The sequence below is a fragment of the Fistularia commersonii genome, chromosome 6 (assembly GCF_037954325.1).
Source record: "Fistularia commersonii isolate RoL2024-O1a breed Wild chromosome 6, RoL_Fcom_v1.0, whole genome shotgun sequence".
NCBI classification, from domain to species: Eukaryota; Metazoa; Chordata; class Actinopteri; order Syngnathiformes; family Fistulariidae; genus Fistularia; species Fistularia commersonii.
Window position 1 is genome coordinate 21,446,216 of NC_141289.1, and position 15,763 is coordinate 21,461,978.

A 15,763-nucleotide genomic window follows, 5' to 3' on the forward strand; every position below is an offset into this window, starting at 1 on the left:
GCGGAAGGATGTGGAATTATGTGTTGATCAAACCTCTTGTTTCCCAAATTTTAATCCATGTGTCATTTGCATGTATGAATCCACGAGTTGGTGGAGTGTCCCTGGAAGACGATAGCATCCCCCTTTCTACCTTCTCTGCACTGAGAAATACTGGCGAGCCCATGGGACCCTCGTGTTTGAGTCAAAAGGTTAATTCAGTCATATGTTTCATCGATCGTGTCCTTGCAGGGGAATGTCGGCTCAACGCTAGAGGCGCGCTTGTCGGCACTGGACCCCAGGACAAGGTCTGGATGGGGGCCTGGAAGGTGAGCCTCAGTCCGAGGTCCGCAAGCAAAACCCAATTCCTAGCTGGGTTCAGTGAGTCTAGATCTGGAGGTGATGTCCTTCTCTCAGACCAACGATGGAATTATTGGTACAGCGCCTGGTAACTGAAGAGGTGGGCATTACTAGATAGCATCTTGCGTCACCATTGGTATTGGTCTTGGAGCCAACCGGGATGTACGGAAGTGTTTCTGGGAACGCGCCCGGAGTGGAGGCTGGTGGGAGAAGGCAGGACATCAACGGTGGAGCAGAGACGCCCGATGCCACGCTCCAGCCTCGCTCCAGCCTCGCTCCATGTGACCTCCTGCTGTTCTGCTGTGACGCCCCATCAAGCGGCCCGGTGCGTCTTGGGATATCAAACTGAGATATGGGAGTCGAGGGTTTGAAGGTCACGCAAATAGTCACAGTATTCTCATCTCTGCTCTGAAATTGCTGAGTGCGTGGTTGGAATCGTGACAACAGGGGATTGAAACTTGACAAAGCACCTTCACACTGTCGCTGTTGCAGTTTTGTAAATGAACCATTGACAAAAACTGCCTCATTAAGAAGACAATAAGTATCCCAGAGATACAATCCACAATCTTTTGGTTGGGATATACATTTAATGATACTCGTGAACCCTTTGGATTCAGAATGGTCTTAGCGTGGCTGCGATGGAGGTAAGCACTCTCAGAGTTTGGCCCCGATTTATGCGAGTCTTGTCACAATTTCAAAAGTGAGCGCGTGGACAAATTTTCCCATCGATTCGTTGAATTAATCAAGTCGGTACATTTTGAATTCTGCGGTTGTTTCGGATTTTTTCAAGTGAAGTTGCGAGAACTGGTTGCTCATAGTGAGTAAGCAAGGATGTCACATGCACCGAGGCTCCTCATGAGACTCGTGACCCAGGAAACACTGATTATATCATCAGAAATGGTCAAAAAAAGGATAAAGCTGAAGAAGCCCTTGTTCAAAACGGGGTAAGAAATTCTAATTAGACCGCCAGGGATTTTACAACTGAGAGGCTTGATCCTGTGAGAGAAGCCCAAAAGATTATCGCCCCAGAACAAAACGAACTTATCTGTTTATAGACCATCAGAGTTGATTAGATTTTTATTGATCAGAGAGGCAATAACAACAAAATGAAGACTCTGTTGAGTCTCCAAAGTATTTCCAGTCATCAGATCTATCATGACATACATTCATTCATCTGATAGAAACAAGATAACATTTCCAATCAGGTTGATTGACTGGATCTTATAAATCATTCAAATATTGAAGCTGACTGATCCTGTAGAAACGACATACGTTCAATTTTGTAATTTTGGAAATTTAGCGCACTTATTATTTTGATGATAGCAAATCATTTCCTTGTTTCAAAAATCATAAAAGAAAATTTTATATATATATAATTGTAACAAAAAATATTTGCCGTAGGCCTTTGGAGGTCAACTGTTAGAGTTTTATTACATACAACTTGTAACCTATACATTATTAATTCATCATTTGAACGGCCATCCCAGGTTGCGTGATGCGTTTGTGTGCTGGTGAAGCGACTGATGTTTGTCACCTCTCACTTTCTACCCTCCTCCTGGCTGGAGTGCTGTCCTTTGTGATCGCACTCGGACAGCAAAGAAGGGCCCGTCAGCGCTCAGCCGGGGCGAGGCCGGCGCCCAGAGGGCCCCGGGAGGCACCTTCACACCGTGACAGATTGAACCTGGGGGCTCTGAGGCTCCAGGGAAGTGCGAACCCACTACCCTGGACATGTCCCGGTGCCTGCGAACCAAACCCCAGCGACAGGCAAACAGTCGGGCAGAGGGAGCTCTTCAGCCTTGGTCTGCTGCCCTCAAACAGAATAAACACTGACAGTGTGGAGCCCCTTCAAGTTATCTGGCGATCACCTGGTGCCAAATGCGGTGCTTTGTACGCATCCCTTTGGACCACATCAGCAAGGTCGAGAGGGGATCTCGATCCGCGAGCAACCCAGGATATCCAAACCTGATGCCCTGGCCTCGAAAGGTCACTCCAGTGTCCAGATTGGGTGACAGCAAAACATGGAAGGCATCAGTCATAGGTTCTAAGTAAAGGGCAAATTGGCGTAAGCTCTGATAGCATGGGTGGCTTTTGACCGCAGGGAGAACAACTGCGGCTCTGGTCAGCTAATGCCCACCTCGAGCTGGGCAGCCCCCCAGCCAATAAGGTGCTGACCCACCTGCTCCAATGGGTGCTGGAGACCAGGACTCAAAAAGACCAAAAAGAATAACCAAACCAGAGAAAAACAAAAGATGAGGACATGTTGTCAAAGGAAACCCATGGCTCTTGTGATCAGCCATCTGTAATGCTAGGACGATGTGCCTCGCCTATCCAACAATCTCCAGCATGTCAGTGACAATAGAAAATCACCCGTCATCGACAGATAACTAATGAGACTGAGGGGAGACATCGCATTGCTTCAGGAGACCAGACTTCCGTCGAGTGGAAGTCACCCGAAGCAGAAATGTACATCCTTGTGGCAAGGGTTGAAACCAGAGGGGTGCAGGCTGCATGGTCCTGCATAATACACTCTCTTCTCTGTGGAATCCCTTCCAAAGGGATCCTCCCTGTTTGGCTACAACTACGTTAGAGCTGTTGACAAGTATGCCCCAACCCCTTAATGCCCCAGCTGAGTAAGGAAGTTGAGGCATGCATAAGGAAAGCTCAGCAAATGAAGTGCTCTACCTGATCAGGAACTTCCAGTGCCTGCATTGGTAGAACACTAAGCCTGGCCCTCCACCATCTGTCCCTTTGACGTTGGCAAGCAGAACTAAAAATGAGCAGAGACTCCTGTAGCTTCGTGCTTATCGCAATCTATGTGTGACGAACCCCTTCTTCTCTGACGAACCCCACCTACAGGGTTTCCGGGTGCCATCCCAGGCCTGGACGTGCTCGTCATTCCTCTCTACTTGCTGTTATGGCCGTGGATGTTACAAAAAAGACCATTCTTTTGTTTGCCTTCAGCCAGCGGCTGCACCATGCTCGACACCAAGGCCAGGCACGAGCACGTATGATGCACGTTTCGCTTGCCATCGAGGGGGTAGCTGACAACTGTCCCATCACCAAAGCCTCACCAGATGGAACCACATCCGTGGTGTTCCGTCCGCCCCATTGCCCGGAGAAGTGCCAAAGCCTACTGGCCGAGCTTCTGTGAGGGCATCTGCTTTTGATCGTGGCAACATCAGAGCTATGTAGTTTTCAAGGATTGCTCAAATCAAGTCATTCTCTGGAAATGGTACCACAGACTGGACAAAACATGTGCCAAGATGGGCAGAGCACTTCCAGGAGCTTAACGCTGGGTAGAACATAGTCACTCAGGCAGCCATCCAAACCATCAGCTACTCTTCTACCATGGAAGAGCTGGAGATCCATCCACCCAAGACAAGCTATGTAAAGCCAATTTAAAGCCACGGGTGATTTGCTACTCATCAAGAACAGAGGCGATAGGAGCGACTGCAACGACTACCAAGGTATATCCCTTCTTTGTATCGTTGGCAAGTTTTCTGCAGCCATTGTACCTGGCATGACCCGGATAACTCCGAACCTTTACAGACACATTGGACCTGCCTTCGTCCGTTTGCCCAAGGCCTTTCACCTGGTGAGCAGACAAGTCCTCTTTACTCTTTGGGGAAAGTTCAGCCATCTGCCCAAACTCCTACATGGGATAGATGAGATAAATGACAGGCACTCTCCAGAATGATGGCTCAACCTCAGACTCGTTCCCAATCAAGAACGGCGTAAAGCAGGGTTGTGTCCTGGTACCAACCCTGATCGTCATGTAGATGCTTTCACTCAGTCTGATGATGGGAGATACCGACATACCAGGAGAAGCGTCACAGAACTGTAGCCTCCTCACCGTGGCTCACCCGGGAGCCCAAACCAAAGTGCAGATTGGGTCTCTGCTAAACCTTTTTGCTGACAATGCAGCCCTGGCTTCTCACACACAGGAACCCAGCTTGACTGGAATACTCATGGCTGTAGGGAGTTTGGTCGTTCAACAGGTCTGACGAAGAGCAACATTATGGGCCAAGACGACTGTGCGGTCCCTAACATTTCAGTGGGTGGTTGTACAACGGAGGTTGTGAATGACATCATTACCTTGGCTCTACCATTTCAGACGACTCACTCCGGACTCCAAGCTAAAGCCAAAGTAGCAGAGGCTATTCTCAGGCACTGTCAGCCGTGGCTTGTCTTGCAAGGAGGGTATGGGACGGCACCACGCTCACCGCCGACAGGATGCAGGTATGGCAAGCCTGCGTCGTCAGCACGCTACTCTACAGCTGTGAGGCGTGGACTTTGCTGTCCCACCATTAGGAAAAGCTTGTCTCTTGTCCCCTCAGAGGGATCCTTGGCATCAGCTGGCACAACAGCACATCCAGCAGCTGCGCTTCGGAAAGCGCGGGCAGACCTTACATGTTTGCAATCCTCTCACGGCTCGGCTCGCGCCGGCTCGGCCACGGCAAACGCATGCCAGGTGGCCTCATTTTCAAAGTTGCACTGTGTGGACAATTTGCTGCAGGCTCTGGACAGACACTTAGTGCTGGCAACTGTGGGAAAATGTCCAGATTAATTTGGTCTCCATCAAGCCAAATGTCTCATCCTTTTTGTTGTTTGCTTTTGTTTGAGTCTACTTGGAATTTTCTTCTGAAGATTATATTAGATTTGCTGAAATTAGCATTTCATTGGAATTGAGAGATTTAGACCCTAAATATTTTCAATCGCCACTCCGATGCCTTCAAAACAATGAAAATCTCACTGAATATTTACATTCAAATTAAGCAGCAACTATGTACTAGGAGAAAACAAAAATAGACACATTATTTGAAAAAATAAGGATTTAAATATAATTTAGGGAAACATCATTCTGGATGCACGGGGGACCTTCAAAAAATAGGAATTAAAATGATGTTCCTCACTCCAGAGCTTGCTTCTGCTGGGATCCAGAAAACTGAAACAGGACAGATATTAGTGAAAACAAGTCCAATCAATTAAAGGTGGGTCTCAGGCGAAATGTTTCATGCTGAGGTTTCATGGTAAAAAACAACTTGAATATCGTTGAACAATATTTTCGACAGGTCGAGGACCGACGGACGACCTCGCTCAAAGGAGGCACTGATGCGGTGGAAGTGAGGTGGAATCATAACAGTCCTAAATCACAGAGGAATCTATGCCGGCCCTCGTTTTAACCTCATTACCTAAAAAAAATGAAACTTTTCGACTCATGAGATCGATGGAAACTGTTCAGTGAAACAACAGAAAATGAATGGAGGCATCAGGTGTACATGTCATTTAATTCACGCCGAATTCCTACAGACACCTGGCATGAGTGTGTGTATTCACATAAGAACTTGATGTCAATGAAATCAAGTCACTGACACAAACAACCCTTTTCTCCATGGACTTTGAAAATATGAAGGAAAAAAAGAGCAAAAATATTTGGGATGAATTATCTTGGATAATTCAGGTTTCAGTGCCTTGTTGAAATACAGCATGCATGTAATTGCTTATTTATGAAATGAAATGAAGGCTCACCTTTCTCCTGGATCCTGAAGCCCGGAGAGAAGTGATCTTCTTTTCAATGTCTGAAATCTGCAGACACAAGATAGAAAACATTTTTATTATGATTTAAAGTGACAACAGCAAGAGTTGCAGCACCGTCAGGAGATTAGACGGTTCATATTCTCATGATAATTTGCTAGGGGTGGAATATTGTCCCATATAGCAAGTAGCAACATATTCCTCTTTTATAGCAAAGGATGAACTTCTTTCTTCTCTGATTGGAGCGGCTACTTCAGTTCTACCTGCCTGTGGGGGATTTCTGGCTAAACCTGTAGCTTTGGACCTTGGAGAGCAGCTGTGCACCGGAAGGCTTGTGGTTCCACCATAAGATTCGACAAAGATCCACCATGACCCGGATGGCTGCCGACCTTCTCAGGCACATCATCGGTGCTATCGGCTAAAAGAGCGTGAAACGACCTCGTTCCCCGTTATCACTGAACCTTTCATTTATACATTTTCTCGCAATCATGATCTCATACTCTGCCAACCTCAGTCTCTGCATTCTGCACTCTGGTGGCCGTCTTTGCCACAACATCTTCCAGCTCGGACAGCTCCGAGTTGGTCGTCTTTGCACTTTGCTCAAGCTGGCGCAGCTGCGTCTCCAGCTCAAATGTCAGTCCGGCAGCAATGTACACCTGACCAGGAAACAGCACATGCACATCACTTTAGGGTACTACAGCACACACACACACACACACACACACACACACACACACACACACACACACACACACACACACACACACACACACACACACACAAAGTGCTTACAAACTAGCTCAGATGAACACAAACCAGTTCAGAAGCACAAAAGTACATGTCACTCTGCCAACGTGCCGATAAACAAACACACACAAAGGAGAGGGGAAGTTTGGCGTGAGGCATGTGAGGGTCGCGGGTTGGCCGGACCCGGAGAGGTCGAAGCAGACGTCAATATTTTGGGATCTACTTACATTTTCCTCAAGTTGTCTGAAAGCCTTGTCCGCCTGCTTCACGTCCGTACCCATGATCTGAGGCTTCTCAGGAAGCTCCAGCCCAAACTCAACCATCGCCTTCTCTGTCGCGTTGATGGTTCTCAAGATGTCGGTGGTGAGGTCGCAGAGCGCCGAGGCCGTCGACCTCTGGAAGAAATAGAGATCAGACGTCCCATTCTGCGTTAGGCAACATCTATGCCTTTTGGAGGTCCTTCAGACACCTGCTGCAGATGCTTCCCGACGAGACGATTGGAAGAGAAACATCTGATTTTGACTCTCCAGTCTGGCGAGCTTTATTTTGCGGATGAATTCATGGAAGCTAATTTATAAATCCATCCATCCATCCATCGCCCGCCTCTTATCCTGGGTGGAGCTGCGGGGGAAGCAGGCTGTGCAGAGGCCCGGACCTCCTTCTTCCCGAGACCCTTGGTCCAGCTCTCCGGGATGAACCCGAGGCTTTCCCAGGCTGGCTGGGAGACCCTCCTGGCTGGGAGACCCTCCTGGCTGGGAGGACCTCCTGGCTGGGAGACCCTCCTGGCTGGGAGACCCTCCTGGCTGGGAGGACCTCCTGGCTGGGAGACCCTCCTGGCTGGGAGGACCTCCTGGCTGGGAGACCCAGGGTCTCACGGGTCGGCCTCCTGGTGGGACCCGCCTCCCCTGGAGCCACCACACCTGGCTGCACCGTGACCGGGCCTCTCAGCCTGTCTCCGAGGGAGAGCCCGGACGCCCTGCGGGGGACACCCTGCGGCCGCCCGGATCCACGGTCCTCTGCTTTCGATCACCACCGACGGCTCAGGATCACAGGCCAGGACAGAAATGTGGACGGACCAGCAAATCAAGAGACGGACGCAGAGTCGGCTGAGCTACTCTTGTGAAAGGGAAGCCCAGACACGCAAACTCCTCCTCGCAAAGCAGGATCTCATCCCAGACACCCAGAGAGGGCTCGCCACCGTCGTCCATCAGATGACCAAGGCCTCGGATTTGGAGGAGCTGCTTCTCATGCCAGCGCTCATTCAGCTGCAAACCGCTCCGGCGAGCGCCAGCGATCGCGGCGGGATGATAGAGGCATCTGGATCACAACAAAAGCAGACTCCTGGAACACCTCCACCCGACGCCCTGAGGGACACGGTCCAATACCATCTCCCAGTCTCCGCAGAACTCGTGTCCTCACCGGAAGGTGCGTCCACTGGACCGACCCAGGGTCTTCATTGACCAAAACAAAAGGATTTGCTCAATCGCAGAATCCGCCATGTTTAAAGCAATGAGAGCGTAAAGATAAAGGCCCAAGGCTCACCAGGGGATTTGGAATATGATTCTAGGCACAGGAAATGTTTCCAAACCATCACAGACTGTATATGAATGTGAACTTCAGGCCCACAAAAGTCTCACCAACATGATGTCGGAGCACAAAACACGAGCCTGGAAACTCGAACGGTTTGATTGCAACGGGAGTCTCTCTGGATTTGTGTCCAACCCGTGTCTGCAAGGGTTTTCTCCTCACTTCTCTCCCACTATCAGACGCATGCCGTCGATGGTTGATGGCCGTGTGAATGGTGGCCTGGAGATCCAGTGTGAGCCGCCGGGACCGGCGTCCGGACGTCCGGGCGTCCGGGCGTCCGGGCGTCCGGGCGTCCGGGCGTCCGGGCCGGCCGCCGCCAGGAGAAGAGCGGGACAAGCCGGATGGACAACGGACGGGCGAATAATTCAGGTTTCAGAGAACTCCTCCGACAGAGAAACACCCGTCTCCGTCTTATCGCTCAATACGAGCGCAGCACTTTAAGAGCAACCGCAGGAACGTTGCTACTCAAACAGTCAGTCCTACCTTTTGGCCTTCAGTCGGTGCTTCATCTCCAGAGCTCAGATCTCCGTCCCTCAGAGAGCTCTTGCTTCGAAGGGTATCCAGTTCCCTTCCGACCAGGTACGGCTTGTTCGCCATGTCATCCCACAAACCTCTGTTTTCACTCAGGTTCCCCGAGACCAGCGTGTCACCCTCGTTCAGATCTGCCAGCTCCTGCAAGACGAACCAAGACATGAAACGCCGCAGCCATTAATTTCACCGGTGCTGCGATGATGCTGATCATCTTCTTCTTTTCCTGTAACCTGCTTCGTTCAGGAGCCACTGCAGCAACACAGAGCCTCAATCCTCAGTTTACTCTCTCTCTTAGCATGTACACACACACACACACACACACACACACACACACACACTATTTGCATATACCAATATATCCAAATTAAAGCAAGCCTATTTTCCGTGATTCAAGTTTACACGTTTAAAGAAATTAAAAATGCCCAGTGATGAAATGAAAATTGAGAGTTTTAATTGTCTGATGTTGGATTATTAATGACACAAAGACGGAATGAGGCAGATCATTGCAGACTCTCCACCTCACCTCCTCAGGTGGTGTCACGTTTCCCTCCAGATGACTGAGCAGATTCTCAATGGCCGACATGCGTTTGTTCAGCTGGTTGATCTGAAGAAGACGGGAAACACGAGAATGAAATCAAACCTCAGCGCTGATCTCGAGCCGTGCTTTGGACCAGCCAGTTCATCTGACCTTCTTGCATGAATCACCTTCATGGAAGCCAAATTGGACTTGGGCTGCATCTGTATCTGCTCTCATATCTATGCTTTGTCTTTGCGTCTCTCAAAGCTTCCATGTAGAAAAGCATCGTTTCAGTTTGTTCTCTCAGTTTGTCAACCGAATACGAACCTTCATAGCCTCGTTGTTTCGACGCGGAGGTCGGACCCGAACAGGTAGTGGTTGAAACCAAGTTTACTTGGGGGGAACCAGGAACGAGGAAGGCGGGCCGGAGGAGGCCGGAGGAGGCCGGCCTGGACCGCAGGGCGACGGCGTGAGCGGCGGCGGGACGCAGACGGAAATACACGAATGATCTCACAACCAGTCGGACTGAAAGCTGCGGACTTTAAGCCTCAGTGATCGGAGGTGAGCGGCGCCGGCCGGCCGGAGGCTCCTGAACATCTCCCATCACCGAGGACACACACCATCCCGACACCAATGTCTCTACTCATTGAGGGCATCTTCTGTGTTTTACTACATTTGTGGACACGTGTTCTTCTTTTGGTATTTGGGGAGTTTGATGACTCGCCCTTGTCTGATACTGTGGATATTTGGGATCTTTTTGGAACTTTTGGAGTACATTTATGTTCTAGAATAGTTTCTTATCATATGTGAGAACATTCTGAAGTGTCACAACATTATTTGACCTTCGAGGATCCATGAAGAACATGCGTCCGTAAAGGACCTCGGTCAAGGTCACGGTTAGCGGCCGTCAAATCTCGTGGTGGCAACCGGACCTCCCATCTAAGGATTCTAAAAGGACGCGCCCTCCAGGTGTGAGCGAGTGATGAGGCTGCGAGCCGTATGATCTTACAGGCGGCGCCGGCGCCATGTTCGGCTGGCGGCAGTGGCGAGGAACCGAAGAACGCAAATGGTCGTCGTCCTCATCGGACGTGTCGACGTACTGCTGGCGAGCCACCGACCAACTGATCTCGGACAGCGAGCGGCCGACTCCTCTGCTGCTGTCGCCTGCCATGGAAGCAAACACACGGGTCAGGGCGCTACGTTTGCGCACGTCTTCATGCGTGCACGTGTCTTTCCGCCAGTACTCATGTCGTAGGGATCCAGACTCTGCCTGCGATTGATTCCTTGCTTTGGTTCATCAAAGTCCATTTTGTCATCTGGAAGCTGCAGACACAGAGTTTGGATGGTTTTGGTCGGATCTCAGATTTGACACCAATGTGTGTCAAGCGTGCATTAGATGTAATTCTTCAGCGTGTCAGGTGTGTGTGTGTGTGTGTGTGTGTGTGTGTGTGTGTGTGTGTGTGTGTTACCTGGACCGATGGCTGTGAATATGGAAAATACTCTTTGGAACCGAGGCCGACAGGATGACACGACATCAGACGTTTGTTGTTCCTCATCTGAAAGAAACGGTGTTAATCGTCTTTCCACATAAACACGTGCAACTGATTTGGTACTTTTGATCGATTTACCGATTTGTAAGTCTCGGCTTCCACGTCCCCGGTGTCGTCATCCTGACCGTTGCCCAGGTCTACAAGGATGACAGAGTAAAGGATAATAACCCGACGGCCACGGAAAGCTCTGTGTCTCTATGTTGGATGAGGACTCACTGCAATGGACGTCCGGCATGCTCTGCGTGTCATCGTCGCGTCCACCTGAGGGGTCGAGGGCAACACTTAGCGTGACGAGACCACGGATCCACCCGGCCTGAAGTCTGACCCTCCACACACCGTGGCAGCGCGATCAACAGGACTCGGCAACACCGGGAGTATTTTGATACAATCGAAACAACTTGAAGGCGAGTAAATATAGTTTGACATTAAATACATACTTTTCCCATCGCCGTCAAACATTGTATGTCCTTCATCTGATGATATTCACTTTTCCTCTTCTTCTTCTCCTTTGGTCTTTTCCCTTCAGGGTCTCCACAGTCAATCCACCTTCTCCACCTCACCCTGTTCTCTGGATCCTCCTCTCTCACACCAACTACCTTCACATCCTCTCTCACCACGTCCATCCATCTTCTCTTTGTTCTTCCTCTAGACCTACCAATATACCAATATACCAATATCTTCCCTCTCCCTCCTCTGTCCTTGACCCCACCATCTCAGTCTAAGTCCAGAACATCTACCATGTGTCCTCCCTCTGATGGACTCCTTCCTGATCCTCTCCATCCTGGTCGCTCCCAAAGAGAACCTCAGCATCTTCATCTGTAAGACCTCCAGCTCTGCCTGCTGTCTTTTGGTCGTTGTTTGTAGATCATCTCCCCACCGTCTCCTCCACCTCTCCTTTCCTTCTGGCTGATGTTCTTCTATCTCTAGGTACCCCTGACACTTTTCTCCAGCCGTTCCGACCTGCTCGAACCCGTCTCTTCACCTCTTTTCCACGCTCTCCTACCCTCTGGACTGTTGACCCCAGGTACCTGAAATCCTCCAACTTCTTGATCTTTATGATATTCACCTTATTCTCTGCTAACGGTCATTAGTTTCTTGATTTTCCCCCTGAATTCCTTCCAAAACTCACCGTCTCCGTTCAGCCTCTTGTACAGTGACCTCATCACCTTGGCACTGCCAAAGCGCTTGAAGCGGTTGCGTACGTTGTCATGGTACCAGCCCACCGTGCCGATTTTCAGAACCCTGCAAGGGAATTCACAGGCATCGTGTACGGAAACTCCTCTTGCGTTTGGTCTCGACGGGACGGGGCGCCGACTCGATGTCAGGATGTAGCAAAGTTATTGTTGGGGATGTCGGCAGTGAGGGCCGGAGGGGCCGGAGGGGCCGGAGGGGCCCGGCTTTCAGACCCGCGCGTCGGTAAAGCATCGGCCGCCTGACGCGTCCGGCCCAGGGACTCACCTGGTCATGCGGCAGTTGTCGCACACCCAGCCGTGCTCTTTCTTGTTGTAGCGGCTGCACGACTTGCAGGTGAACATGCGGCAGTCCAGACACTGGCGCTTGCTGTTGACCAGGAACTTGAAGGGCTGCAGGCAGCGGATGCACAGCGAGTCGGACACGGTGTTCTGCGTGCCCAGCAGCTCGCGCTTGGAGTCCTCCTTCTCGATCCTCGTCTTGAGGACGCTGGTAGGGGACGCACACACATTTGGAGTTCAGAATTTCATTTTTTTTAAACGCCGCAGTGACGACCCGACTTCATTTGGACGGCCGTCTCATCCAAAATGGCCGCGCTGCATTCACGCGGCGGCTGAAGTCCGGAGCTTCAGCAGACTCGCCGAAGTCTTCCAGAACTCTCTCATTGAAACACATCTCATTCTAGGACTCGGTGAAGTCGGTCAAAACAGCCCGAGCTTCCGCAGATGAAACAGAACTGACGATGAAATCGAATCAAACTCTCTCTAAACGTAAAGAAAGTATTTGACGTTGAAAAAAGCCGAATGAACGCATCTGAACCGTAAACCCTGAGCTCGCAAAGAGGAAAGCATGAAGGTGACCCTTTGTTTTTTCCCTTAAACTAGATCATTGCCCATCGCTCTGATAAAACGCCGAAAGTTGATCGGAAACAAACTGTGGTGGGGATTTCTGGGAATTTCAAAAGTCAGCACAGATGACTTGGCTTGTAAATCTTTCCAGAGACAATCCAGTTAAGCAGAGCGAGGACACAAGATTCTTCCATTATTGGAGTGTAACATGCGGTGTTTCCACGGTGACACAGATCCCTCGGGCTCGGTGGCAGTTTGAGTCCAAACACAGAGGACCTTTGTTGCATCTTCATCGCTTCTTGCTCTTTTTCTACATGTGACTTGGTGGTGATCGAATGCAACAAAGTAGCTTTCAAACCGACAGTCCAAACGCCAACCGGCAAAGACTCCATTTAACATCAGCTTGGGACCGATCTCCACACCCAAAATACCAAACAAACTAAAAAAAACGGCCAGAAGATATAATTCAATCAGCTGAGGATGAAACTCCAACGGGAGTACAAGCCGAACGTCTTCTCGGGACAGAGAATCCCCTCCTCCTCAAGCCCGTCCTCTGTCTCCTCGTCTAACTTCGCCTCCCTTTCACGCCGTACGATGTCAACTCCCGTCACTCAAACGGCCGGGAAGGACGACGCACCTCGACAGCCACATGAAAAGCATTTTCTAGTTTGCGCTTATTTGCATGTTGCTTTTAATCGAATTACGTCCGGATCGTTATAAAACCCGGCTCAAAACAAACGTTTCCCGTGATTCTGCAGAAAAGGAGATCGCCGCACCCGAGTCGCTCCTCTTCTTTCTTTCGCAGGTTGAAGTCTCGCTGAATTACATCCCAGACGTGTTTGGCCTCCTCGTCCGTCAGGCGCGACAAATCCAGCTTACGCTCCATGAGCTCACTTCCCGTCGAGAGCTACCTGTTCCAAAAGTCCGGCGACCTCCGTCCCTGGAGCCGGATCCAGCCGAGGGACAGGACTGAAAGCTGGCAACGAAAAAACACACGATGCTTTTACCGGCGGTCGGAAGCAACACGTTGTCATTCAACAAATGAACAAAAAAACGTACTCGTCGGAAAAAATCGAGACAATCGAGGGGACCAAAAGTTTAAAAGCCAGGTTTTCAAGGTTCCTTGCAGGTACCGGATTTTCCCGAGGAAATCATGCATGAAAACAAGAAAAAGGTTGCTAGAAAACTCCCTCAAGTAAAAGAGACAATGCAAATAATATGAGCTGATGATCAAAGTTAGGCTCCATTTGTGTTTCAATCACAACCGATTAATAATCAAAATGTCTAATTCCGCGGCCGAGCTTCCCTTCAAAGTCCAGCTCATCTGGGGTCCAAAATCACCTCGGCCGCCCGCCGGTTCCGTGACGAGTCAGGGAACTTTCACCGGTTTGTCAAAGTATTTCAAATCGACTCACCGCTTATTCCTCCAGCTGCTTGAATCACCAGCTTCTGAAAATGTTCTGCTGATCACATGATGCTGCTGCGCTATGCTGCTGACATCATACCGCAAAACACAACATGTGCGCGCGCACACGCACGTGCGCAGGCCGATTGGTTTCAATTGAAGGTCAAACTCTGTCACAAAAACATTTTTCGTGTTGGAAAGAAAACTTTTTCTTTGTGATCGCCAAAAGCTGATCGGGTGGTTTTGACTGCGACCGAGGAGAGGTTTATTACTTCGGCTCTCGGCGATCGAGCCCGACTTCATCCACAAGAAGACAACTTTGACTCGCCTTAGTTCTGCTCTCTTTCACGGAGGCTCCTGGGCTGCCGCTCAGGTGCACCTTCGCCAGCAGATGTCTCTCTCTTCTTCTTCTTCTTCTTCTTCTTCTTTATCTCCTCCTCCTCCTCCTCCTTGGAGTCTCCACCTCCAGAATCAGAAAGTCCTCTGTTCCAAATCCACTTCTCGAACACAAACTATAGGATGTTTTTCCAGATGAAAATGTCACGGTGTTCTTTTCAGAATTTTTAAACATAAGCTAGTTTACACATGGAAAAAAAAACGGATCACCTTGACTATTTAAGGGGGTCTGCACGTCATTCTGTGGACGTCAGGAATCTTGTTTCTCAAGCGATAAAAATAAAACTACCTGAACCTGAATGAAGCAATCAATATAAATAATAGTCCAAAAAAACAAACACTACACGTTTACTTTATCGACAGTTTTGGGTGACAAAAAAATACAGAATCCTCCCTGGAAAAAAACATCCGCCCATCCAATTTTCATAGAAATCAGTTAAAACGGGAAATAGTTTAAAAGAATAGAGACTAAGGACCAGTGTCCTCCTCTTGCTTACCATGCTACATGCTTAACTTTCAATGCTACACGCTTAACTTTCAATGCTACATGCTTTACCTTCCATGCTACAGGTTGGTAGAAAAGGAGCGTACGGTCTGAATCTGTCCATCAGCAGTGACGGATCACACAGCTACTGCTTGTTGCCGTGACTGCGTCTCCTCAACATATCGATGGGCACCTCCAAGATTAGCCGTTGGAAAAACCACCTTCAGGACAACCGCCTGTGACACCTGACAACATGGAGGGCTTCGGCAAAAGTGAGCACGGACAAATGATAACAAATAAACTCAAGAAGTTGCGAACGATGCAAACCTGAAGAGATAAACTGCACAAGCTCCGTTATTGAAAGTATAAAAATCAAAAGCTTTCAAAGCTGAGATGGTCTGGAACCAAAGTCCAGATTCTGGCTACGTGAACACAAGCGGGATCTGAACGGAAGAGGTTTTGCAGAGCGACACTGGAAGCCGCTCCCTCGGGGAGGATCCAGGGGTCGCCACCATGGATTTACGGGTCTCCTTCCATTCCAGATCTTCAACATTTTCATCTGTGCCGCCAGCACATATCACTGCTCGTCACATTCTTAACAAATAACTGTTGATTTTCAAATCCCTCACAACCTCA

At 49.6% G+C, this 15,763-nt stretch overlaps 1 protein-coding gene across 1 annotated transcript; it reads right to left on the reverse strand.

Moving 5' to 3' along the window:
* Positions 1-1,408: 1,408 nt before the first annotated feature.
* LOC147233682 (melanophilin-like) lies at positions 1,409-13,814 on the reverse strand. Its single transcript, XM_086147419.1, has 14 exons — positions 13,619-13,814; positions 12,262-12,483; positions 11,933-12,045; positions 11,020-11,064; positions 10,882-10,940; positions 10,723-10,809; positions 10,498-10,576; positions 10,263-10,417; positions 9,260-9,340; positions 8,689-8,877; positions 6,846-7,013; positions 6,381-6,527; positions 5,866-5,922; positions 1,409-5,281 (listed from the first exon to the last, which is right to left on the reverse strand). Exons 1-14 carry the CDS (start codon positions 13,726-13,728, stop codon positions 5,246-5,248), a joined length of 1,548 nt encoding a protein of 515 aa, XP_086003545.1. The 5' UTR covers positions 13,729-13,814; the 3' UTR covers positions 1,409-5,245.
* Between the last annotated feature and the right edge of the window lie 1,949 nt (positions 13,815-15,763).

Bases quoted from the DNA above. Each gene is read 5' to 3' on its own strand.
- LOC147233682 (XM_086147419.1), bottom strand. From the start codon at position 13,728: ATGGAGCGTAAGCTGGATTTGTCGCGCCTGACGGACGAGGAGGCCAAA. The intron at 11,065-11,932 runs GTGAGTTTTGGA...TCGACCCCTCAG, and splicing joins CAAGAGGCTGAACGGAGACG to GTGGACGCGACGATGACACG. The intron at 9,341-10,262 runs GTAAGATCATAC...CGTCTTCTTCAG, and splicing joins ACATGGCGCCGGCGCCGCCT to ATCAACCAGCTGAACAAACG.